We start from the raw sequence: 27,106 nt of genomic DNA, 5'->3' as shown, positions 1-27,106 counted from the left end.
TACAAGTGTTTGGAATGTGGAATGAGCTTCAGCCACAGCTCCCACCTGATCTGGCACCAGGAGATCCAAACTATGGAACATCCCTACTAGTGCTTGGAATGTGGGAAGAGCTTCATATGGAAGTCTGACCTCTTCACCCATCTTAGGATCCACCCCAGGCAAAAGCCCTACAACTCCTTGGAATACGGGCAGAGCTTCAGCAAGAACACCCACCTCATCAAGGACCGTATTTACACTAGGTAATGACCCTACAAGTACTTGGAATAGGTGAAGAGCTTCATCCAGAGCTCCCAGCTCATCACCCACCAGTACATCCATACCATGAAGAGGCCGTATGCATGTCCCGAGTGTGGGAAGAGATTCACCCAGAGCTCTCACTTCACGCAACACCAAAGGAGCCACCAGTAAGGGAAGCCCAGAGACTGCCTCGACTGTGGGAGAAACTTCCTGCGCTTCTCCAGCTCCATCCTCCGTGGGAGGATCCTCGTAGGATGGTCCCCAGTAACCCCCGTTGGGCAGAGCCCTGGTGACCTGCATTCCGGGTGATCCGCGTTGGGTGTGGGGAAGGTGTTGGAGAGATTTCTTTCCCTTGTCCTTGGCCTGCTGTGATTTGGTTGGTACTAAATTCACTCCTTGTGCTCAGGCTGGGTCTGTCTTGGCCGCGCCGGTTCTCCAGGCGGCATCCCTCCCCGTCGTTCCCTCAACTTCCGGGCCTCTCCTCAGCCAATCAAAGAAGGCGCCCAGCGCTTCCCACCTGGACTCCACCTGCGCCCTGCCCTCGCTCCCAGCGCCTCCCGCCAGGGGAATATGGGGAAGGGAGAGGTGTCAGAACCTGCCCGGAGCTGGCCATGGGGCGTGTGGCGGCAGCTGGGGCCATATTGGTGGCAGTGATGGTGCTGGGAGCCCCCCCGGCTGCGAACGCGGAGCTGTCGGGTGAGCGGGAGACGTGGGAAGGAAAGCGTGGGACGGTGGGAACGGTGAGGAGAGGAAGGAAACGAGGGAGGTGGGACTTCCAAACGGATGTGGGGGGGCTTGCGACTGGGGAGTTATGGGAATGGGGGAGGAAAATACGGAGAAAGGTGGGAAAGAGGAAGTGGGACCGCGGGCAGGGGGGTCCCATGGCGGCCATGGTGCACAAGGGGTGCGGAGTGGGGGTTGCCCCGGAGGTCTTGGCTTGCTGCGGGGTGCTGCGGGCTGCTGACCTGTCTCTTGCACACACAGGGGTCTTCCAGGAGATCGTTAAGTCCGAGTGTCACTTCATTAACGGCACCGACGGAGTGAGATTCGTGAAAAGATTCATCTATAATCGGGAGCAGTACGTGCACTTCGACAGCGATGTGGGGCAATTTGTGGGGGACACCCCCTTTGGGGAGAAGGTTGCCAGGCACTGGAACAGCGACCCGGAATGGCTGGAGTACAGACGAGCTGCGGTGGACAGGCACTGCCGGCACAACTACGAGTTGTCCACCCCTTTCCTTGTGAAGCGCAGAGGTGAGCGTGGCGCAGACTGTGTCCCCTCGGGCCCTGCCCCGGGAATGACCCGGGAGCCCCTCAAAACATCCCTGGGAATCTCTTCAGACCCTTCAGTCCTCCTTGTGCCTATCCCCGTGGCCTCTTGCCCATCCCGCAGTAACCCGGCGTTCTCCCAGACCATCGCAGTCTCTCCCAGCGATCCTCCGCCTGCGTGTCCTCAGCCGCGTGTGGAGCTGACGCCCCTCAACCAATCAGAGTGCGCTTTTCTGATGACTCATCCTTTGCCAGGCAGACCCGCAGCGCTGAGTGCCCCGCGCTGGACTCGACCTCCTAGTGCCGCGCACTTCATTCCCAGTCCCTCCCAGTGCCACCACAGTCTCTTTAAGACCCTCCAAGTCCCTCATACTCCCTTTCAGTCCATTCCCAGTGCACCCCCAGTCCTTCTCAATCCACTCCCAAACTTCCACCCTCTCTCCCAGTGCCCTCCCAGTGCCACCCAACCCATTCGCATCTCTCTCAGTGCACCCCCACTCCCTCCCAGTGCCCTCTTTTCAATCTCAATGCCACATCACCCCTCCCCACTCTCTTCCAATGCACCCCCAGCTGATCCCAGTATCTCTGCACTCTCTCCCAGTGCCCCCCAACGTGTCCATCTCGCTGGTGCCCTCGAGCTCCCAGCCTGGCCCTGGCCGCCTGCTGTGCTCCGTGATGGATTTCTACCCTGCGCAGGTGCAGGTGAGGTGGTTCCAGGGCCAGCAGGAGCTCTCAGGGCAAGTGGTGGCCACCGACCTGCTCCCCAATGGGGACTGGACCTACCAGCTGCTGGTGCTGCTGGAAACGCCCCCCCGGCGCGGGGTCACCTACAGCTGCCAGGTGGAGCACGTCAGCCTGGAGCAGCCCCTGAGGCGGCACTGGGGTACGACCAGAGCCCACAGCGCCGGGGGGAGCGGGGGAGGCACTGGGGGAGGTGGAAAGGGGATTGGGATGTGCTGGGAGTAACTGGGAGGGAGGTCAAGGTAGGCTGACTTAAACTGGGAGACAGGCAAGGGGGTCTGGAAGGTCTGAGAAGGGTTTTGAAGGATGTTGGGGAAGGTGGGATGGGGTTATGGGGGTCCTAGTGGACACTGGGATGATGTTTGAGGGTGCTGTGGGTAACGCAGAAGGAGTTTGAGTGAGCTTGTAGTGCTGGAAGAAGACTGGGGATGGGAAAGCGAGAGGTTGTTCTGGGAAGAGACTGGGAGGGGTCTTGGTGAGTCCTGGTTGGGCCGGGAAGGGAGAGGGTTTGGATGTCCTTGGGCGATGGGTGGACACTGGGAGGGGGTTGTGGGATCCTGAGAGGGATGGGAGTGACTTTGGTGGGTCCTTCGAAAGCTGGGAAATGATTGGGAGCCAATTTCAGGGGTTCCTGGATTGACTGGGGGCAGCTGGGAGGAGAGTTGGAGGGTCTGGGGGTGTCTATGAGAGGTTTTTGGGGATCCTGATAACTCCAGACCCACCAGAGATGCCACCAGATGCTGCCCACAGCAAGATGCTGATGGGGATCGGGGGCTTTGTGTTGGGCTTCACCTTTCTGGCGCTGGGGCTCGGCTTCTACCTGCGCAAGAAGGTGAGGGGGGTCCCGGGGGTCGTGTCCCCCCTGCCCCGGAGCGGCTGTGCTCCCCCTGGGACCCCCAGCTTGATGTCACCCCCTTTTCTCTGCCCACAGAGTTCCTGAGCTGCTGGTGGCCGCAGCCCCTCCCCGTGGCCTCAGGCCTGGCCGGGACCCCCCCACTCTGTCCCCACGCTGATTTTGGAGGTGTCATGTGTGTTCCCCAGCCCTGCTGTCCCCCCGCCTGGCTGCTTCCAGTGTTCCCAACAGAGCTTCCCAGTTTGCACTGTTACTGTTTATTGGGGGGCAGTGGGGAGGAACTTCGGGGGACCCTGCAGGGAAGTTGTGATTGGGGGGAGCAGACCTGGCCCTGGGATGGATCAGGAATGGTAACCCCCATGTGTGCCCCCCATGTCAGCCCACTCTGGGGGGGCCTTGGGAGGCACTTGAACCCCAGTGCCGAGACCCTTGAACCCCAGTGCCGAGACCCTCCTACACTGTCCCACAGCCCCTGGGATCACTCGTGGTCTTCTCTCAACTCCTGGGGCTCTCCTCAGCCAATCATAGATGGTGTTGAACAACATTCAGTCAACCAAAGCAAATGGCGCTAATGACTTACCAGTTGCCAGGCAGACCAGCAGCGCCCAGCACTCCCAACCTGCCCTCGAGTCACTGATCCCCCTGGGGTCCCCCCAAGTCCCTCCCCACTGTCCTGCAATAAACGAAGCCAAGGAGAGCTGGAAAGCTTTATTGGGAACACTGGGAGCAGCCAGGCAGGGGCAGAGTGACAGCAGGGCTGGAGGGGCATGAGCAAAACAGACCCAGTCCCAGCACAGGGAGTGAATCCCAATCAAATCCCAGCAGGAGGAAAAGGGAAAGAAATCTCTACAACACCTTCCCCACACTCAACACGGATCACCCAGAATGGGGGTAACTGGGGATTCTCCAACGTGGATCCTCCCCTGGGGGATGGAGTTGGAGTAGCACAAGAAGCTCTTCCTGCACTCGGGACACTCGCAGGGCTTCCCTTACCGGTGCCTCTGTTGGTGTTGGGTCAAGCGAGACCTCTGTGAGAAGCTCTTCCCACATTCCCCACACTTGTAGGGCCTCTCCCCAGTGTGGATGTGTTGGTGGGTGAGGCGGGTGGAGTTTTGCTTGAAGCCCTTCCCTCAGGCGGGGCATCGAAAGAGCTTCTCCTCTGTGTGAATGCGCTCATGGAGGAGGAGATTGGAGCTGGTCTGAAACATCTTCCCACAGTCAGGACACTCATAGGGCTGTTCCCCAGTGTGGATGCGCTGGTGTTCCCATAGGTGAGAGCTCCGCCTGAAGCTCTTCCCACACTCCCTGCGCTCATAGGGCCATTCCCCTGTGTGGATCACCTGGTGTTGCCCTTAGGTTGGCACTCCACCTGAAGCTCTTCCCACATTCCCCACACTCGTAGGGCCATTCCCCAATGTGGATTTTGCAGTGATTGATGAGGCTGGAGCTGTGGCTAAAGCTCTTCCCACATTCCCCACACTCATAGGGCCATTCCCTAGTGTGGATCCTCTGGTGCTGGATCAGCTGCAAGATCTGGCTGAAGCTCTTCCAACACTCCCCACACTTGTAGGGCCGTTCCCCAGTGTGGATCTTGCAGTGATTGATGAGGCTGGAGATGTGATTAAAGTTCTTCCCACATTCCCCACACTCATAGCGCCTTTCCCCAGTGTGTATCCTCTCGTGCTGGATAAGGTCGGAGCTGCATCTGAAGCTCTTTCCACATTCCCCCCATTTGTAGGGCCATTCCCCAGTGTGGAGCATCTGGTGCCGAATCAGGTGGGACCTGTGTTTGAAGCTCTTCTCACACTCCCCATACTCACAGGGCTGTTCTCCAGTGTGGATCACCTGGTACTGGATCAGGTTGTAACTGGCTGAAGCTCTTCCCACATTCCAAGCACTTGTAGGGCTTCTCCCCACCCTAAGGCTTCTGCACGTGCTCCAAGCTCCAGCTAGATTTCTGGCTGCCTTCCCAGCACAGGGAGAGTCTTTCCTTCTTGCAGCTCCCTGGGCTGGCTTTGCAGCCCCTCCTCATGCGTGATCTCTGGAACTTTTCCTACTCCATCTGGCCACACTTTGGCAATGACAAATCCTGGTTAGGTGGGAAAAACAAGGGGAGAGCACCTTGGGCTGGGGGTTCCTCCTACCCAAGTCCATCTCAGGAAGTCATTTGGCATCTTCTGTCTGTAAAAACCCCCAAAACATCAAGATTCAGCCAAAACCTCCTCCAAAATATAAAGATTTAGCCTCCAAAACAACCAAAGCACCAACATTTAGCCCAATGCACCTTAAAAATACCAAGATTCAGGATCCGTGAAAATCATGGATCTCCCTCCCTGGTCACCTGCTGGATCTGGGAGGTCGATGCTCCTGGGCCTGGGGAGGCTGCAGATGCAGGGAGTGCTGGAACCTTGTGGCTCCTCTTCTTCCTGCTCCTCTTCCTCCTCCTGTATCCCTACTCTTCTTCACACTCCTCTTCCTTATGCTGCTACTCCTCCTCCTCTTCCTCCTGCTCCCACGTCCATCTCTCCTCTGTTTTGTTATACAACCCTGCTCTTCCATTCCTTCTCCTCCTCACCCATGCCCAGCACCCATTCTTGGCTCCCTCTTCCCAACCAAATCCATCACATCCCACCCCACGGGAGGAGCAGCTATGGAGCTGGGGCAGGTCGGGCCGGGGGGAGTGCTGGGCTCTCGGCCGCTCCCGACCGCACACAGCCTGTGCTGCAGACCCCCCTGCCAGGGGGGCCTGGCATGGGTGTCCCCCACCTGCCCCTCCCCACATTCCCCTGGCGGGGAGCACTGGGGGCGAAGGACGGGCGCAGGTGGGCTCCAGGTTGGGAGCGCTGGGCGCTGCGGGTCTGCCTGGCAACGAGTCATCAGCGCCGCGAGCTCTCATTGGCTGAGCGCTGCCCGAGTCTGCAGCAAGACACCCTGCTTCAGGGAGAATGTCCCGCAAACGGGGGACCCCCCATGGAGAGAGGAAAAGGAATGTGTCTTCACAAACGGATGTGGTGAATCTGCTTGGAGATAGGGCCAGGGACTTGGAGAAAAAGAAGTAAAAGGAGAAACCTTCACTTCCAGAAAATGTTACTAATTGACACCGACTGCTGCTCAGCCAGGGTCTTGCTAAATTCCTGAACTACCAGAAGAAAAAAGACTTAACAGGGCAATGAATATTGTATGTAATACATAAGGTGAAGAATGTCGAGGTAGTTTGAACGTTTTCACAGAGGTAATTAAGGACGTAGACGCACAGCAGAGATAATAAAGGAAGCTGGGAAGGGGTCTGACAACGGATGGTGCTGGTGTGCTGGGAAAGGTTTGGTTGAAGTGGAATGTGCAGGAATATGGTTAAGGCAAGTGGCAGCAGGGGAAATCTATGTGGTAAAAGAAAGGAAGATGGAAAAGAGGAGGAAGAGAAAAATAGTGAGGACTGAGCTGGTTTTCAGCACGGTCTTATCCTCAAAAATTGCCAGCTGCAGATCCTTTGTATCCGTGGCTTCCAGGACAGGAAAACAAGGAGATCAGGATTTCAGGGAGTTTCTGTGTAGTGGGGAGTGGCCGGAGTGAGCACAGAGGTGCAGGATGGGAGCACAGCATGGGGGCCTGTGAGGAAGTGTAGGGCTTCGCCAGGACTATGGGGCAGCCGGGGCTCAGTGCTGGGCACTGCCTGACCCCTTAACTCCCCGGGCAGGGCTGGGAGTGGCCACAGGCCGCCATGAGGCTGCAGGGCATCCCGGCCACCTGCCAGGCCCCAGGGATCTGTGTTTGGACATTGCGGCAGGTCAGGGAGTGGCTCTGGGATATGGGGAATGGAGGACAGGGTGAGCACAAGGAGGAGGAGGAGGAAGGAATATCTGGGAAATGTGGATTATACGTGGAAGGATCATGATTTTCTTTTAAGGATTTTGTTTTGGTCACTGGAGAAATTAATGATTTTGCAGAAAGCTCAGCAGCTGTCACAGGATGAGCACCCATAGGCAGTGAGCAGGGCTGGAGGAGCTGCAGAATAAGCCCCTGGAGGAGCTGGTCACAAAGGCACAGCAGGGGAATGGAAGAAGGGATGAGGAAAAGGCCAAGGTGAAGGCAAAGGCCATGGCACAGTTTCTGCAGCCCCTGAGGGATGAACTGCAGGGCCCAAGGGGGCTCCAGGACCAAGGGGACAGTGTCAGCCACAAGGATGTGGCACAGGCATTGCCCTCCTCAGCAGGGGAAAGCTGACCCAAACAGCCCCTGGGAAGGAAGCAGGGCTCCATCTGCAGGGCACAAGAACACTGGAAGTAGAAGCAGGAGGACTCTCAGCAGGAGGAAGTCCACCCATTAATGGAGATCATTGGTAGGGGTGTCAGAGCTCCCATTAGACCAGGGATCCATCACACTGGAGCCCTTGAGAACATCCACATTGGGTCTGGAGCAAGAGGAGGCATTTCCTGATAGACAAAGGGGCATCCTGATCCACTTTGAATCTTAAACCTAAGGCAGGAAATTAGTCAAGAAGTTCTTGGATTATTCAGGAAGAAGTAGGACAGATGAACAGGTGTGTATTATTCAACCACTAGTAGTAGGAGATGCTGGGGATGGGTTTGAAATGCAGGAATTTCTGTTTGCTCCTAATTGTGATTGTAATTTAATGGTAAGGGATTAACAGTGTAAAAGATGATACAGAGGCTAATGCTGTTGTAACTTTGTGTGAAATGTCTGAGAAAGCCTATGTTGAAGTGAACACAGAAGTGTGGGCAGCTCCAGGAAAATAGGAAAAAATTAGATATGGAGCCTCTCCAAATTAATTTCAAGCAACCAGGACAAGTGGTGTCTAAAAGCAATACCCTATCCCAAGGGAGGCAAGGAAGGGGTTACAGCCTGGTATTGAGTCCCTGCTAAAGGCAGGGCTTTTGGAGCCAGGGATCTCTCCTTATAATACTCCTATCCTGCCAGACAAGAAACAGGATAATGGACACCAGAAGGAAAGCAAAAATTTCAACTTTTAGAAAGCAGATTAACAGAGGCTCCTGCCCTGGTCCTCCCAGACACAGAAAAAGAATTTGAATTGTATGTAGATGGTAAACAGGGCCATACCAAAGGAATTCTAGTGCTAAAATGTTTAACCTAGTGGCCACAGTGGCCTCACTGTCTGGAGAATTGTGCAGCCACGGCTTTAATGGGAACCGAGGTCCAAAAACTGACAACAGCAGAATCTCTTACTGTTAAAGTCTGGCATCAAGTTAAAGCTTTGGTAACCAAAAGACCCTCTAAATGGATGAGCAGTGCTCAGTTATTACAATAGGAAACTTGTTTAACTGAACAGGAGGATTTAGAATTGAGGACAGGGGAAGGGTTTAACCCAGCCTCCCGTTTGAATGGCCCTCGACAGGGGGCTGGCAAGAAACACATGACTGCATTCAAGTGACAGAGCTCCAGATTTGGGCTAGCAGAAATTCATGAGACACACCCTTGCCCCATGGAGAAAATGTGTTTATTGATGGGTCTTGAAGGGCTGTAGAAGGGAAATGGGTCATAGGATAAGCTATTATTAAGGAAAGGGAATTAGACAAAGCACAGCTTACTGTCCCCATCATCAGCCCAAATGGCCGAGCTGTGTGAGCTTGTAAGAGCCTGTGAGTGTAATGCCCTACACAGGATGGCTTAAATATCTTCTGGTAACAGCATGTCAGCTGACAGGGTGGCAGAAGCATTTCCAACAGCTTCAGCAACAACTGGAGCAGTTATTAAGGTATTTTTGGAACAGGTTTTTCCAAGATATGAGTTTGTGAAAGCAATAGACTCAGACAGGGGAATTAATTTTACAGGAAAGATCCTTTAGGGGGTTATGGCTGCTTTAGGAATACAATGGGACCTCTAAACCCCTGGCACCCTTAGAGTTTGGGTCAGGTAGAAAGAATAAATGGCAAAATAACAAAACAACATTTGAAGCTGGTGATGGAAATGAAGATGCTATGGGTATGGCTTTTACCATTTGCTTTGGCAAGAACAACAGCCACACCCAGGGCAGATATTCAATCATCTCCCTCGTAATCGATATTTGGAATTCCTTACCCTGGTTATCCTCCACCACTGGGCTGGCTGTGATTAGATGACACTATTAGAACATTTTTTCTTAATAATCCTACTTTTATATTGTCAGGTTTGGGCCAGGGGTGTGAGAATCCATTCCTAGTCTTAGGAGAAGAAGAAGAAAAAATTTTTATTGCTTCAAAAAAATTTTTTGGGGGTATGTGTGTACGTGGCTGTGTCCTGGATTAGAGACAAATTTCTCTAATTTGTTCGGAGAGTGCTCCGAACAAATGCCTCCCCAGAAAGCCAAGGGCTTTGGTACCCCCCCCCCCACAACAGAATTTCTTAAATGAAAGTGAAAAAACCCCAACCTATTTATTTAACAAAACACACAGAGTACCCTGCAAAGCACAGAGGAATGGAAAACAGGGGAAAAGAAGTTATTAAACCTGACTTAACAGGTGGTAAACTTTAGTGTCCTTTTCCCATGCGTAGTTTCCTCTCGCCGGGGGCCCCCAGGGGATGGGCAGAGTTGCTCCATTAACTCCCTGGAGGATTCTCATCTGCTGTCCTCCGGAGCTCCTTGGGTTTTCTTTGGTGAGAAAGCGAATTGGAGAAAAGGGTCCAAAAAGGAAGATGACGAAGAGGCACCCCCAGGGAAAAACTTGCAGCGTCGACAGCAGCCGCCAGCCAGTCCCAGGTGTGTCTTTTTGTTGGAGGTTGGGGAAGGTGGAATTTTCCTCCATCCTGTTACTATGAGACAAATGGCTGGGTGCTCAGAGCTATTAAGAGACAAAGGCTCTGGGCTGGGTGTGGTGTGGAGAGGAAGCTCTCCCGGCCGGCCAGACACTTGTTTGTGGGACACGGGGAAGAAAGTAGCTACTTTTGCTTCCTGCTGCGACCGAGGGAGATCCAACTGTGCTCTGCCTTCTTCTTCTGGCTGGGTGAGCTTTTGGCTGGGCAAAGGCGTGGGACCCAACCCCTTTCCCCACTGGGAGTGCACACTCTCCTGGCTGCGTTTTGCAGCAGCTGCCGGGGAGTCCGGCTAACCCTGCCACTCACCCCGTTTTTGCCACATGAGACCGCCGCGTCTGCTGTAACTGCAGAGTCCCTGCTACCTCTCTGGCTAGCCCGGGAGAGAGCCAGCCCCCTGCCCCTGCCACCCCGCTTTGCCACCTCGAGCTGCCTACCTGCTTCTCAGCCTGCCCGCCATTACCAGCTGCATGAGGCTGACCTGACCCTGTTCCACAGCGCCACCTGCAGCCGCTCGGGAGTCATCGCACCTGCCCTGCCCGGCCGGGAGCTCAACAGCGCCCCTGCTGCTTGTGACCGTGATTACACCAAACGGGAAAGTGCTCAGCAGCTCAAAAAGGCATCTGCTTCTGGTTTCTGGTTTTGTTTGTTGTTGTTATTCCTGTTATTGCTTGTTTAGTCTGCTACAGATACTAGTAAAGAACTGTTATTCCTTTTGCCAAACCTCTGCCCAAAAGCCCTTGATTTCAAAATTAAAATAATTCGGAGGGAAGGGAGATCACACTCTCTGTTCTAAGGGAGGGTTCCACCTCTCTTAGCAGGCACCTGACTTTCAAACCAAGACACTTTTCCTCCACCTCGCTTCCCCCGCAGAGAGGCTTGCGAAGGGTTTTAAACAACCTGCTCTCCTCCCATTGGCTGAATGCAGTTAAAGCTGCAGGACCACATTTTCTGAGCATACAAACAACGATAGGGGAATACACAGGATTACCCTCACCCCAGGACATTTCACCCCTTATTCCATATCGTTGGCTTAAAGTCCACTCTAACAAGTTTCAACTCTAAACACACACACACACACACACACATATATATACACATATATACACATAACTATGTACAACTAGTGTCAGTGTCTCCCAACATTACACGTGGTCCTCGCCCATAATTAAATCTCCCTGAGGGACACATCGCATTTCTCCATCTTCCTGCATTACCCACTGTCGGGGGTTGAGTACATTAGAATTTCTCCCCATTCCTGTTACTAAGCAACAAATAGTTGGGTGTTTTAGAACCATCAAGCCTTTTGTAAAAGACAAAAGCTGGGCTTGGGCAGGGCAGGTGAAGGGAAGAGCCGGGCCTTGGAACAGGTCTCTCGTGGTTCGGACGCTGAGGGGAGAGGCTGCTCTTTTTGCTTTTCGGCTGGGACCAGAGGAAATCCAACTGTGCCCTGTTTTTCTCTTCTCCTGGCTGGGTGAGCTTTGATTCAACCTTTCTCCCCATGGGGAAGGGCACGTTTCCCCCCCCGGGCTGCGTTTCCTAGTGGCTGCTGCCAGGAGAGTCCCACGGCCTCTGCTGCCTGCCCCCGCCCTCTGCCGCACAAGACTGCGGCGTCTGCTGTGACTGCAGAAATCCTTGCTGCCTCGCTGGCTGGCCCGGGAGAGAGAACCGGTGCCCGCCCCTGCCGCCCTGCTTTCTCGCTGCTCCGAGCTGTTTCGCTGCCCTGCGTGCTTCTCAGCCTCTTCTGCCATTACAGCTGCCAGAGGCTGACCTGACCCTGCGCCACAGCGCCACCTTCAGCCGCTCGGGAGTCATCGCACCTGCCCTGCCTGGCCGGGAGCTCAACAGCGCCCCTGCTGCTTGCAACCGTGATTACACCACACAGGAAAAGGCTCGGCAGCTCACAAGTCATCTGCTATTGGTTTTCTGGTTCTAGTTGTGTTTGCTATTATTGTTATTGTTTATTTATAGATACTAGTAAAGAACTGATATTCCTTTTTTTCCATACCTTTGCCTGAAAGCCCTTGATTTACAAAATTAAATAATTCGGAGGGAGGGGAAAAAAATCACATTCTCTGTTCTAAGGGAGGGTTCAACCTCTCTTGGCAGACACCTGTCTTTCAAATCAAGACACCCACCAAGTACACCCTGGTCCCTGAGCAAAGACAACCTCACGGATGGGCTTGTCCTTATGTGAGGCAGAATTAATCCAGACAGTTTTTCCTAACAAGCATCTGGCATGTACTGCTGGGACCTTGTCTCCATCCACTGTATGCAGAGGCTCAGATTGGGCAGGGCCTGCTCAGTTGCTGGAGCCTCGGGTACTGACTACCTAGGGTGGCCTTTGCTAAAAGTCACTCCTAATTTTTCAAAGTCCCCCCACCCAGTGCCTTTAGGGTGGTCTTTAACAGTCCGTTGTACCATTCCACTTTGCCAGCAGCAGGTGCATGATAAGGAATGTGGTATACCCACTCAATGCCATGTTCCCTAGCCCAGATGTTTATGAGGCTATTTTTCAAAGGAGTTCTGTTGTCTGACTCAATTCTCTCAGGAGTACCGTGCCTCCACAGGACTTGGTTTTCAAGGCCCAGGATGGTGTTACAGGCAGTGGCGTGAGGCACAGGGTAGGTTTCCAACCACGCCGTGGTGGCTTCTACCATTGTGAGCACATAGCGCTTACTGTGGCGGGTTTGAGGCAGTGTGATGTAATCAATCTGCCAGGCCTCACCATGCTTGTATTTTGACCACCTTCCACCATACTACAAGGGTTTCACTCACTTGCTGAGATGTTTGATCTCAGCACACATCTCACAGTCATGGATAACCTGAGAGATACAGTCCATGGTTATATCCACCCCTCAGTCTCGCACCCACTTATAGGTGGCATCTCTGCCTTGATGGCCTGAGGCATCATGGGCCCATTGAGCTAGGAACAAGTCTCCCTTATGCTGCCAATCCAAGTCTACCTGGGACACCCTTATCTTTGCAGCCTGATCTACCTGTTCATTGTTTCGGTGCTCTTCATTAGCTCGACTCTGGGGGACATGGGTGTCTACATGGCAGACCTTCACCGATAGTTTCTCTGCCCAGCCAGTGATGTCTTTCCATTCTTCAGCTGCCCAAACTGGTTTTCCCCTAAGCTGCCAACTAACCTTTTTCCACTTTTCCAGCCCCACAGAGCACTGGCTACCATCCATGAATTGGTGTAGAGGCAGAGCTTTGGCCACTTCTCTCTTTCAGCAATGTCAAGGGCTAACTGAACGGCTTTGAATTCAGCAAGTTGACTCCATCCACCTTCTCCTTCTGTAGCTTCTGTGACCTGTCGTGTGGGGCTCCATATGGCTGCTTTCCATTTTTGTTTTGTCCCTACAAGACGACAGGAACCATCAGTGAAAAGAGCATAATGTGCTTCATTTGCTGTCAGTTGGTTGTATGGTGGAGCTTCCTCCTCAGAAGTCACCTGTTCCACCTCCTCTTCCTCAATCAGACTAAAATCTTCACCTTCAGGGCAATTTGTAATTCTTTCCAAGATCCCAGGGCAATTCAGATTTCCCATACGGGCGCGCCATGTGATAAGAGCTATCCATTTGCTCCATGTGCCATTGGTGGCATGGTGAGTAGAGGAAACCTCTGCTTTAAATATCCACCCCAGCACTGGTAGTCAGGGTGCCAGGAGGAGTTGTGCTTCTATGCCAATTACCTCTGAGGCAGCTTGGACTCCTTCGTAAGCTGCCAAGATTTCTTTCTCTGTTGGGGTGTAATTGGCTTCGGACCCTCTGTAACTTCGGCTCCAGAATCCCAATAGATGACCCCGAGTCTCACCAGGCACCTTCTGCCAAAAGCTCTAGGACAGACCATGGCTCCTGGCTGTGGAGTAAAGCACATTCTTTACCTCTGGTCCTGTCCTGACTGGGCCAAGCCCTATGGCATAAGTGATCTCCTGCTTGATCTGGGTGAAAGCTTGCTGCTGTTCAGGGCCCCAGTGGAAATAATTTTTCTTACAGATAACCAGGTAAAGAGGGCTCACGATTTGGCTGTACTCAGAAATGTGCCTTCTCCAAAAAGCTTATGGCTCCCAGGAAAGCTTGTGTCTCCTTCTTGTTGGTTGGTGGAGACATTGCGGGGCTTTTACTGATGACCTCAGTGGGAATCTGATGCCGTCTGTCTTGCCACTTTACTCCCAGGAACTGGATCTCTCGGACAGGTCCCTTGACTTTGCTCTTTTTGATGGCAAAACCAGCTTCCAGGAGAATTTGGACGATTTTCTTTCCTTTCTCAAACACTTCTTCTGCCATGTTCCCCCACACAATGATGTTGTCGATATACTGCAAATGTTCTGGAGCCTCACCCCTTTCCAGCACAACCTGGATCAGCCCATGGCAGATGGTGGGACTATGTTTCCACCCCTGGTGCAGTCGATTCCAGGTATATTGCACACTTCTCCAGGTAAAAGCAAACTGAGGCCTGCACTCTGCTGCCAGAGGAATGGAGAAAAATGCTTTAGCAATGTCAATAGTGGCGTACCACTTCGCTGCCTTGGACTCTAGCTCATACTGGAGCTCCAGCATGTCTGGCTCGACAGCACTCAGAGGTGGAGTCACCTCATTCAAGGCATGATAGTCCACAGCCAATCTCCATTCTCCTTCAGATTTGCGCACAGGCCAGATGGGGCTGTTAAAGGACGAATGGGTCCTGCTAACCACCCCTTGGCTCTCCAGCTCACAGATTAGTTTGTGAATGGGAATCATGGCATCACGAGTTGTCCGGTACTGTTGACGGTGCACAATTGAGGTTGCAATCTGGACTTGTTGCTCTTCCCCCTTTAGGAGTCCTATTGCAGATGGGTTCTCTGACAGTCCAGGCAAGGTGTTCAATTGCTTAATGCCCTCTGTCTCCACAGCAGCTATCCCAAATGCGCACTTGAGTTCCTCTGGGTCTTTGAAATATCCATTTCGGAGGAAGTCTATACCCAGAATACATGGGGACTCTGGGCCAGTCACAATGGAATGTTTTTTCCACTCTTTTCCAGTCAGGCTCACTTCAGCTTTTACCAGGGTCAGGTCTTGTGATCCTCCTGTCACACCAGAAATAGAAACAGGTTCTGCCCCCACATGCCGCGATGGGATTATCATGCACTGCGCACCAGTGTCTACTAAAGCCTCGCATTTTTGTGGCTCTGATGTGCCAGGCCACCGAATCCACGCTGTCCAAAAAATACGATTTTCCCTGGCTTCTATTGGGCTAGAGGCAAGGCCCCTCTAACACTGGTGGGCATGTGTATTACAGGTTCCTTCGAGGGGATCGGACATGTTGACTGGAGCTACTTCCCTTCTGGTAGAGTTCCCTCTCTGAGTCTTGCCCTCCTTCAATTCATGCACTCATCGTGCCAGGACAGTAGTGGGTTGTCCATCCCATCTCTTCAAGTTTTCTCCTCTTTCACACAGGAAGTACCCCAACTCACGTTGAGGGGTGTATCCAGTTCTCATAGCTGAGGAGCATCTGCGTGGAGTAACAGAACCTCTGATATGTACTGTCAAGATTTGGAGAAGGCTGTCTTTAATCTCCTTACTGAGTTTCTCATGATTTTCTTCTATCTTCTAGTTTCTTCAGATGTGTTTCCACAGCTGAGATTCTTGCATTCATTGGGCCATGCACAGCATCTGCATATGCTCGGAGCTTCCTTGCCATATCACGCATGGTCTCACGCCCATCATCTTGCTTCATCATTGCTAAAGCAGAAGCATACTGAGGCCTGATGGTTTTTTGTCCTTTCTCTTTATACTCTTTTTATACCCTTTTTATATGCTTTTTACCCTTTCCCATTCTTGTACTTTTCACTCCCTGTATCTTAGCCCCACATGTTTATAACCCTTGTACTTTAGCCTTGTTCAAAATTCTTTGGAAAAGACGAAACATCCCCACAATCTCAAGAACATGAGGCACCAAACTTGAACGGAGCCTCATCTCTGGAACATGTTTTTGTAAATTAAGTTGTAGCCTTTTTGAGGGAGGGGTATTTAGAATAAGGGGGCAATTACTTCATTTGTTAGGTTTCTTATTGGGGAATTTTAGATAAGTATGCTAATTGGTGAGGTCCATAAAATTGTATACGCGTTGTACCTGGGCACCCTTTTCGTCGTGGTACCACCTTTGATGAAGGTGCACCTGGGATCCTATTAAACCACGGTAGTACCCTTTTCCCTATACTGCAGTGTCTGTGTCTCATTTTTTACCAGCATTTTAGGCATCAGTACTCTGATGGCCAAGCCGTACGAGCTTCTGCCACATCACAGGTGTACATTCTACCCCATCTGGGTCCACAAGCGGGTTTCCTATGTCCTCTGGGAAGACAATCTCTACCACCGCCATTTCTCTCAAACATTGAATCCCTTGTTCTATGGTCCTCCACGGGGTTTGTTGTATATAGAGATCGTCGAGGCACAGGTATCTTTCCCTCGCAGCTCTGATAGCTCGTCTCCAGAGGCTGCAACAGTCAGTCCCATCCTGTATCACTTGGCTGATATCTGGGTCACGTGACACAGTCCCCAAATGCCTTGCCTCAGTAGCGTCTAGAAGTGTAATATCGCCTGCGGCATCCCAAAGATGGACTAACCAACTAATTACAGATTCATCATCTCGTTGGACATAATCTTTTCTTAGGACATAATCTTTTCTTCTTAGAGACTGTGAAAGTCTCTCACAGTCGTGGATTCGACAATGACCTCTGACTCAGTTGCTGACCTTGAGGATCCCTCCCCACCGTCACCTGGGTGATCAGTCTTGACTTGGGTTTTCTTGCTTCTCGTAACGGGAGCAACTGCCATTGGCTTAGGCTCCCTGACTTCCTGTTCTATAGTTTCTGACAGTGTACAATAAGCATATGCCAGGGCCCAACATATTGCACTACAGTTGTCTCTGCACTTCTCTTTCAGATATTTCCCCACCTCAGCTGGTCTCGGGATTTGTCCAGGGTAAAATTCCCAATCTATTGGGTCAGAGAATTTCCTTAAAGTTTTACCTATGTCCTCCCATACTCCACACCATTCAAATTTTCCCACATCTGGGTCAGGTGTCTGCTCCTGCTCAGCCGCTGGATTTCTCAGCCTTCATTCTGGAAACGTTGAACATCATATACATGGAAACTACCAGGTGAAGCACCAGTACTACCAGGAAAATGGTCTCTTTAACATCCAGGGGAAACTGGACATTCTCAAAAGGTGATACACTGGATTTACAGGGAAGAAAATAGGTGAGGAGCCAGGAAGCTTCATCATCTATTCCTCTAGCACGTTGGGTAATATTACAAACAAAACCCCAAAAAAAGCTACTAAAACTAGGAGAGGAAAGCAACAGAGCATGTATATTTTTAACTGTTTTCAGTACCTTTTTACTGATTGTCAGGATCATGCAAAACACTATACCAAGCCAGAGTCGTGTCCCTGATCTGTGAAAATTATACATTAGGGACAAAATTGTCCCTACCTGTTGGTAGGGAAACAGGCCTAAGTTCCAAACAGACAGTATCACATCAACCTCCCATCAAACAACATGGTGACTACTGATAGCTGTAATCCAATACAAAACGTTCAAAACCAGAATGCAATTATTAAGGGGTTTTTTTTCATCTTCTCTAGCCTCACGTTGGGCGCCAAATATTGTCCTGGATTAGAGACAAATTTCTCTAGGTGGAGAGCGCTCCGAACAAATGCCTCCCCAGAAAGCCAAGGGCTTTGGTACCCCCTCCCCCCCACTCACAACAGAATTTCTTAAATGAAAGTGAAAAAACCCCAACCTATTTATTTAACAAAACACAGAGTGCCCTGCAAAGCACAGGGGAATGGAAAACAGGGGAAAAGAAGTTATTAAACCTGACTTAACAGGTGGTAAACTTTAGTGTCCTTTTCCCAGGCGTAGTTTCCCCTCTCCGGAGGCCCCCAGAGGATGGGCGGAGTTGCTCCAGTAACTCCCTGGAGGATTCTCGTCTGCCGTCCTCCAGAGCTCCTTGGGTTTCCTTTGGCAAGAAAGCGAACTGGAGAAAAGGGTCCAAAAAGGAAGATGACGAAGAGGCACCCCCAGGGAAAAACTCGCAGCGTCGACAGCAGCCACCAGCCAGTCCCAGGAGTGTCTTTTCCTCTGCCTTGCTTCCCCTGCAGAGAGGCCTGGGGAAGGGTTTTAAACAACCCTCTCTCCTCCCATCTGCTGAATGCAGTTAAAGCTGCAGGACCACATTTTGTGAGCATATGAACAATCAGAGGGGAATAAACAGGATTACCCTCACCCCAGGACAGGCTGTCGTGATTGCAATTTGGAATTTGTATAGTTAAAGGCAGAGCCCATAATGAGGATAACTGGTTAAATTGCAAAGGAACACAGCAAATGGAAAATGTCATGAAAACTTCACTAAAAAAGTGGCAGGGGATAATCCCTCTTCCCACTACAACATGTGCTATCATTGTCTACAGTATAGAGGGTGCACTGGGTTTTTTTGCTACAGCATGTTCAAGGAAATCAATTGGGAAACCAAGTGTAGGATGATGTACACTTGGATTGGGGAATGGGGAAAATATAAATGGCCACCAGAATAAATCCTACAACACCATGGACCAGCCCCTGGGAACCCTAATAAATTCATATCAGGAGCCAGAGAACCCATTTATAATTTGAATTGCATCATTAGATTACAAGCTGTCTTGGAAATAACCAACCAGACACATCTGTGGCAAGCACAGACCTTTCCTGTGAGAAAATTTTCTCTCTTCTTCCTGTGTTTTATAAACAAAGATAAAGTTTGGATGTTGTTAAAACGGTCTCTTGAGATATGCAAGGTTCAAGCCTGGCCAATTGGCCTAGGGGGAGGTTTTGAACTGACCAATCCTGGTGATCTTTGAAAGTCTATATAAGTTGAAATTAATTAATAAAAACAGACATTTTCCCACACTGAACACTGGACTTCTTCACTCTGCTAGCAGTCTGACAGCGACATCTGGTGACCACCAATCTGTACTGTGCACAACTACAGGTACGCAGTCTTGGACTGGGCCCAAACCCCCTGCCTGCCGTTGGGCATGGCTGGTTCTGATGTGGACGAGGGACCCCCCCCCCCGATGAACTTTTGCGGGCTTTTCTGGAGGGCTCTGAGGATGACCCAGCGGCCAATCAGACGCCGCAGGTCGCTTGGGCCTTGTTGGAGTGGGTTGTGGACCACGTGGCCTGGGACATTTGGGGCATGGAACTGAGCTGTGACTTTTGGTTCACTGTCGGCCAGGCCCTGGCCACCGAGATGATGCTTGGAGACAGGACTACAGTCCGCTTCCATGGGGTTTGGAGAGACATTTCGGACGCATTGAAGGGACAGGCATTTTATGAGTCGCAGCTCGCGGCTTGCATGGGCGTGGAACCCCTGCTCTCGTTCGTGGGGCTGTGTGTGAAGGACGCGCCGATCCAGACAGATTCTGAAGTCCCGTCCCTGGCGGCGGATGCAGCTGCGAAAGCTCAGTATGTTTCTCCAACTGACCTGCCGAAACGTACTTATGTCCACCCGACTAAACAGCTAGCCAAGATGATGAAGAGAGGAGGGCCGCAAATCGGCTCTTGACATGGCCACCGTGAAGGTCCCCCCCACCTCTGCCACCGCGCAATGCGCAGCCTCAGAAACCCTCCCTGCCCCCGCAGAATGGCGCTGGGATGCCCCTCCCCCGCGGGCAGCCAGTGTGCGCCACGGGGGCTGGAGGGACGCACGTGGGGGGTGCTGCCGCGGACCGGGATCTGCTGCTGCTCACCCTGGCTGCGTTCCAGCAACTCGAGGCTGCGGGGGTTCCGATTCTGGACCTGCCAGTGGTTTTAGCTGCTGCAGGAGTTCCCGTGCGGGCAGCAGCTGGCTCGGGCAAAGCTGGCATTTTGCCGAGCCTGGACAACCTGGCAGCAGTGCAGCCCCAGGCTGCGGCAGCTGCGGGCCCAGCCAATTCCCTCGCGGGGCGGCTTCCAGGATGCACTGCCATTCTGGCTGTGCAGAGACCAGAAGGGACGCCTCTGGGGGGGGTCTTGGCACCCCATCGGACCCCAGCACGGCAGCGGCAGGTTTGCGGCCGGCTGCAGCCAGCGCGGGTGAGACTGGTGTGGCGCCATGGCCATGCGAGCCGGCCCCAGCTCAGCCGCCGGCTGCGGCGGATGCCTGGCAGTCAGGGCAGCTTCCCGGGGTGGTTGGGGAGCAACTTCTGGACCCAGCCGCCATTCTGGCAGCGCAGGGGCCAGAAGAGGAGCCTCCAGCAGGCGGTGCTTCTACTGCGGAGACTTTGATTGGCACTCCCGCGGGAGCGGGGCCGACCTGACTCCCCCACGGCTTGGCGGACACGGCATCAGTGCCGGGCGTGGCGGAAACTCCTCCGCTTGCGGTTCTTCATGATTTACTGACCCAGGTGGCAGGGATCCGACAGCAGATGGAGGTCTTCTCACGCAGGCCCTCCTGTCCGTGCGTGGCTAGGCCGGAAGTCCATCCCCCGGGACCCCGAATGGGGTCTGGACTTCCCGGTGGCTCGGCAGCCGGCTTGGTGCCAGCAGCACGGGGACATTTCGTCCCCAGGCAGATGACAGTTCCCCTGCCAGGTTCTGTGGTGAATGCAGCCCTGGCACAGCGTACTGGCGCTGTGCCGGCAGGCTTGGCAAACGCGCCCGGCAGCGCGCTGGTGATGCCGCCGTGTCCCTGCCCCTCCCCCATCCCAGTCACCGCGCAGTTTCTTGGCGTGGGCGCTGCCTCCAGCCAGTCACTGTCCTTTGTGATGGGAAGTGCTGGTTGCAAGCCCTACTCAGACAACTCAGACAGTGATGAGAAGGGTATTCTCCCTCCTGGGCGGAGGCTCGCGCGGGCGACAAAAAAGAAAAGGCATTGGGCTCTGGCTAACCCTTGGAGACGCTGCAATGGCATGGGGATTTTTCGCCCACGTGACTCCCTGCAGTTCTGGGAATCAGTCAAGCAGGGTGCGCTGGAGGCAGGAGACTGGGAACTTACAGAAAAGATTAGATTGCCCAAAGCACGGGCAGGGTGCGAATCTGCTGTGGCAGGTTCGGATGGTGGTGGCTTCCCACAAGGGGGCACTCAGGATTTTCCAGTGTATGTGCCTGGCCCAGATGCTATGGACACAAGGAACAGCCACTCCACCATCGCATGGTACACGACAAATGACTTAGCGACCAAAGTAGCGACGTTTGGCATGTCTTCTCCAGCCATGATGCAAATTCTTAGAGTGATAAATAGTGATTTGCTTGCTCCATTTGATATTATGTATCTGGCTCAGGTGCTGTTTCACCCCAAGCAATACAGCACCTTTGAGGACAATTGGAAAGCACTGGTTGAGGATCAGCTGAAGAAAAATGTGTCCTTGCATGCTGAGGACCCTAGGTGCATGGTTGGGGCTGATGTCCTCATGGTTAAGGGACCTTTCACTAACCCCAATGTTCAAGCTGCCTGGGATCCTCGGATCCTGGAGCAAACCCAACAGCTCGGTATGGGAGCCATTTTGAAAACTATTGAGATGGTTGCCCCGCAAACACGGTATACAAAGATACAGCAGGAGCAATCTGAACTTTACCTGAAATTTATTGAGAAGCTGGCGGCAGCTTTGGAAAAGCAGGATGAGGATCGGTTCACAAGACAGATCCTGATGAAACATTTGGCAAGAGACAATGCCAATGACGAGTGTAGAAGGATCATCAATGCCCTACCGGGGCATCCTTCCATCCAGGAGATGATGTGAGCTTGTGCCAGGGTGCAGTCAGAAAATCAGGGGAAATCCGCTTTGGCTGCATTTCTGTCCTCAGATCAGGGACCCTCTGATCAGGGACAAAAACAGCCCAAATCTGGGAACAAACGAAAATGAGTCAAGTCAAAACATAAAGAAAATTCAGGAAAAAAGGGAGATTCAGGGACCAAGACTCCTCAGTGTAAGAGGTGTGGTAGGCCAGGTCACACTTCAGAGTACTGCAGGTCACAGTACCATGCAGATGGTCAACCCCTTTTGGGAAACGTGAAGAGGGGTGTAAAAAGGAGGATTTGCCCCCCATCACATCAGTTCCCCCAGAACAGGGTGATGACCCAGGCTTACCAGGTCAGTGTGGAAGAGGCACCAAAGGCTCAGCCCGAGTCAACGCCTACACCGCAGCAACAGTCGTCTTAGAATCTGAGGATGCCTGCAGGGTTCCCTTGGAAGTAGATCGTTCCCTGGATCAGGGGGCCAGTGCACTGCTTGTGGCGGGGCCTGAGGCCACCAGCCAAGGGATCCTAGTTCTTCCAGAGTTCATAACTGCTTCTTCCAAGGGCCAAATTCATGCTACGGTTTCCACACCTGACCCCCCCTGTCACCATTCCTGCAAACAGTTGCCTTGCTCACTTGTTGCCTTGTGAGTCTTCTGTTCCCAGGGTAGACCAGCAAGTTGGTGGAGGTGACAGCACTGAACTGCCAGGACTTTCGCAGGTTTACTGGGCTGCATCTATCTCCAATGAGTCACCACAGATGACTTGTACCCTCATCATGCCGAAAGCACGTCTGCATCGAATTCAAGTCCGAGGTTTGATTGATACAGGTGCTGATGCAACGATCCTTTCTGCTGCTTCATGGCCTCCTACGTGGCCTTTGTGCCCGGTGGGACTGAATATCGCGGGGTTGGGAGGAACAGCACAGAGTCGATTGAGTAAGTGGCCTGTGTTGAAGGATCCAGAGGGACACATGGCCTCCATTCGGCCTTATGTCACTCCAGCTCCAGTGAACCTCTGGGGACGGGATGTGTTGGCAGCTTGTGGGGTGCGAATCACAACAAATTTTTAATAGGGGTCACTGTGTGCAAGGGCGCACTGTATTCCACGCTATCTTTGCGATGGCTGACCAAAACACCTATATGGGAACCACAGTGGCCCCTGCCAAAAGACAAGTTAGTCGCCCTTTGTCAGCTGGTTCAGAAGCAACTGAAACTGGGACACATAGAACCTTCTACCAGTCCCTGGAACACCCCAGTTTTCATGATTAAGAAAAAATCGGGGAAATGGAGACTGTTGGAAGATCTCCGATAAGTTATCGCAGTGATGGAAAGTATTGGGAGCTTACAGCCTGGCATGCCTTCACCCACGATGATTCCCACAGAGTGGGAAATCTTGATTGTTGATTTGAAGGATTGCTTTTTTACAATCCCTTTGCACCCCAATGACAGGCAAAAATTGCCTTTACTGTGCCTGCAATTAACAATGCGGAGCGTGTAAAGCAATTTCAGTGGAAAGTGTTACCTCAGGGCATGAAAAATAGCCCGACTATCTGTCAATGATATGTCACGCAGGCCTTGTCCGGAATCCGTGAGCAGTTCCCTGAGGCACTCTGCTACCATTATATGGATGATATCCTGGTGGCAGCAGCCACCCAGGATGAGTTGCGGAGGTTACAGCCTCGACTGCTCGATGCCTTGCTTTCCTACGGGTTGCAAGTCGCTCTGGAAAAGGTTCAACAACAGCCTCCTTGGAAATATTTGGGAGTCAAAATTTTGGATTGAACCATAGAGCATCAAAAGGTGCAGTTTTCAGACACTATTAAGACTCTGAATGATGCCCAAAAGTTGCTAGGCATCATCAACTGGTTACATCCGTATTTGGGACTGACCAATGCACAACTTTCCCCACTTTTTAATATTTTGAAGGGGAACTCTGACCTAAACTCACCTCGGCAATAGACTCCCGAGGCGCGACAAGTGCTGAATGAAGTGCAGCAAGCTGTTTCTGCTCATCAGGTTTATCGAGTAGATCCCTCTACTGATATCACTGTTTTCATTACTGCTCCAGACCTCCATCCTACAGGTATCATTGGCCAGTGGAACAAACAATGGGATGATCCTCTGCACATCCTGGAATGGGTATTTTTTGCCCCATCAGCCCAAAAAGACAGCACCCACATTGTTTGAATTGATAGCTTGCCTGATAACTAAATGCCGATATCAGTGTTTACAATTGATGGCAGCAGATCCTGCAACAATTGTTGTTCCGGTATCACAGGACAATTTTGAATGGAGTCTTGCTAATAGCGCTCCTTTGCAAAGTGCCCTGCAAAATTTCTCAGGGTAGATTGCTTATAATCTGCCCAGTCACAAATTGCTGCAGCTGGCAAATTCAGTCAATCTTACGTTACAGCCAAAGAACAGCCGGGTGCTAGTTCATGGACCCACCGTCTTCACGGACGGTTCTGGGAAAACAGGAAAGGCCATTGTTAGCTGGAAGGAAGGATCTGAGTGGCAGGTGCTGAAAGGCCGCAAGACAGGCTCTGCTCAACTGGTTGAATTGAAAGCAGTTGCCATGGCTTTTCAGAGGTTCTCTCAGGTGCCTTTGAATCTGGTCAGTGATTCCGCTTATGTAGCAGACATAACCAAACGTTTGGATTGTTAACTTCTAAAAGAAGTCAATAATGCGACTCTATTTTTGCTATTGCGAACCCTGTGGAAGGCAATTCAGGCTCCGGTGCATCCATATTATATTCTGCACATTCGAAGCCACACCAATTTACCAGGTTTTATAACGGATGGCAATGCCAGGGCTGACGTTAGCCAACCCTGCATGGGTGGCACCTCAGCTTGACAAAATTGCACAGGCCAAGGCATCGCACAGTTTCTTTCATCAGAGTGCACATACCCTGCAGAAGCAGTTTCAATTGATGCCAGCTGAGGCTCGTGACATTGTCAGTGCTTGTGCTGACTGCCACGGACTTGCTGCACCTCTGCCACCGGGGGTAAACCCCAGAGGTCTAAAGGCCTTACAGTCATGGCAGACGGATGTGACACACATTCCTGAATTTGGCCGAGTCAAGTATGTGCATGTGCCTATTGACACCTTCTCCTCAGCTACGTGGGCAACTAACTGCTCATACTGGAGAAAAAAGTCGTGATGCCATTGCCCATTGGAAATTAGCCTTCTCGGTCCTGGGGGCGCCAGCCACTGTGAAAACCGACAATGGTCCAGCCTACACCTCACAGAAGATGCGGCAGTTCTTACATGCATTCGGTATTCCGCATTCTCCTACTGGCCAAGCCATTGTTGAAAACGCTCATACGTACCCTGAAGCGTGTTTTGGAAAGGCAAAAAGGGGGAATGCATGAGGAAACACCACAGAGTCGACTGGCAAAAGCTTTGTACACAATCCATCACCTTACAGTGCCACCGAATTCGAATAATCCTGTGATTTTGAACCATTTTCTCGCATTGCAGTCACCAGGCGAGTTGCGTTTGCCCCAGGCAAAGGTATGGGTATGGAACCTACTTACTAACACCTGGGAAGGCCCACATGAGCCTTATTGCTTGGGGTCGGGGGTATGCTTGCATCTCCACAGATACTGGGGTACGATGGCTACCTGCAAAATGCGTCCGCCTTGATCTGCGTCTCCCGAGACAGAACCAGCAACCTCAAAATGACAACCAAAATGCAGAACACCAACCAAGTGATCCCTCTGATGATGACCAAGAAGCTGGTCCATCCACAAGCAGAGACTGAAATTTATTTTATGGAGTCAGAAAGCAAAGACTTTGAATGCATGTTTTGTTGAATTATAGATTTATATGTAGAATTAGGTTTTATATATGCTCTATCCAGGGTATTGCAAGGAGTCTCTTTGACCATCTTAATCAGCATCTGGTTCAGGCTTTGTTCAGTGGCTGGCCACTGCCAGACAGACCCCTTCTTGAGTTTCAAGCAGGCTCTGTTTGGTAACTGGCCATTACCAAGCAGATCCTTCACGCTGATCCACTGAGGCTCACTAGCAATGCCTTCTGTTCTTAAATAAAAAGGGGGAGCTGTGGCAAGCACAGACCTTTCCTGTGAGAAAATTTTCTCTGTGTTTTATAAACAAAGATAAAGTTTGGATGTTGTTAAAATGGTCTCTTGAGATATGGAAGGTTCAAGCCTGGCCAATTGGCCTAGGGGGAGGTTTTGAACTGACCAATCCTGGTGATCTTTGAAAGGCTATATAGGTTGAAATTAATTAACAAAAACAGACATTTTCCCACACTGAAGACTGGACTTCTTCACTCTGCTAGCGGTTAAACAGTGACACACCTCCAGCTCCCAACCTTCTTGCTGACCAATCCACTCAGATGAGGAATGAGATACTTCAACATTGGATGGTACTGGATTATCTATTAGGAGAAGGAGGAGGAGTTTGTGGAAAATTAAATTACTCAAACTGCTGTTTGCAAATAGATGACAGCAGAAAAGTAGTAAAATATATAACAAAGGAAATAAGAAACTAGCTCAGGTACCAATGCAAATGTGGAAAGGATAGGAATGGGACACATTTTCGTGGTTCCCAGGGAGACCAGCAGTTGAAGGAATGCTGTTTCTCCTCTTATGTGCTGAAGCAACTCTCATATTTTTATCATTGAGAAAAGAGTAATCAATAGGTAACTCAAGTTAACTACTGAGAGATAGAATATGTGAATTCTCAAACCTGGAAAAACAGGATTCCCTTAATCTTGTCAAGACAAGAGGAACAAGAATTTGTTTGAAGCCAGCACAGAAACCGCTGAATCATCCCATGAAAGACTATGCATGCTCCAGATAGAAAGGTGAAAAGTGCATTGTGATGAAAACTACTGGGACCTTCATCTTGGAGGTGTGTTTGGGATCTCCAAAGACGACCGGCACATACAGCACATGTGTGGTGCACATGCTAATGATATTAATGACTTCCGAGAAATTATTTGTATAACCACTCCTATCCAGGGGAATATGATGAATATTCATTAATTTTACCCATAACATTTTGTTGTTGGAAGTGCCCGGTGCGTGTGTTTGGAGGAGGGAATCCCCCACACTCAGTGCACCGAATAAAGCAAATATCTACTTCTCTGACTTTGTCTCTGAAGTGTCTCTTTACTTCACTTGGCCCACTTGGGGCGAATCCCCATGCACGACACCTTGCTGAGTGCAGATCATTCAGCAGGTGATCAAGGGGATGCAGATGGCAGCCAGGCCTCCTAATCCAGAAATGGCTACAAAAGGACAGAGTGTGTGGTCACTGAGAATAATCCAAAAAAATTAAGAATGCTCAGGAAGAAAAGATTAAGTCAATGGTAATCAAAGTTTGTAAAGACAATTATTGAGAAAATAGGAAGTGGAGGGATCAAACGGAGTAAGAAGAGGTATGTCTCTTTACAAACAGATGATGTGAATTTGCTCAGAGATAGGGCCAGGGACTTGTAGATAATGAAGTAATAGGAGAAAC

At 51.4% G+C, this 27,106-nt stretch overlaps 1 protein-coding gene across 1 annotated transcript; it reads left to right on the top strand.

Moving 5' to 3' along the window:
• Positions 1 to 760: 760 nt before the first annotated feature.
• Positions 761 to 19,460, top strand: LOC146421277 (class II histocompatibility antigen, B-L beta chain-like). Its single transcript, XM_085047106.1, has 5 exons — positions 761 to 933; positions 1,222 to 1,491; positions 2,108 to 2,389; positions 2,964 to 3,079; positions 18,996 to 19,460. The coding sequence occupies exons 1-5, from the start codon at positions 849 to 851 to the stop codon at positions 19,458 to 19,460; spliced, it is 1,218 nt and encodes a 405-aa protein (XP_084903232.1). The 5' UTR covers positions 761 to 848.
• The last annotated feature ends 7,646 nt before the right edge of the window (positions 19,461 to 27,106 follow it).

Source organism: Lichenostomus cassidix, unplaced genomic scaffold (genome assembly GCF_008360975.1).
Source record: "Lichenostomus cassidix isolate B80296 unplaced genomic scaffold, HeHo_3.0 HiC_scaffold_33, whole genome shotgun sequence".
NCBI lineage: Eukaryota > Metazoa > Chordata > Aves > Passeriformes > Meliphagidae > Lichenostomus > Lichenostomus cassidix.
The sequence above is the reverse complement of the archived record's forward strand: the minus strand, read 5'-3'. Positions and strand labels throughout refer to the sequence as shown.

Coding starts and splice junctions, on each gene's coding strand:
- LOC146421277 (XM_085047106.1), top strand. CDS start 849: ATGGGGCGTGTGGCGGCAGCTGGGGCCATATTGGTGGCAGTGATGGTG. Junction 934..1,221: donor TGCGAACGCGGAGCTGTCGG/GTGAGCGGGAGA, acceptor TTGCACACACAG/GGGTCTTCCAGGAGATCGTT. Junction 1,492..2,107: donor TTTCCTTGTGAAGCGCAGAG/GTGAGCGTGGCG, acceptor ACTCTCTCCCAG/TGCCCCCCAACGTGTCCATC.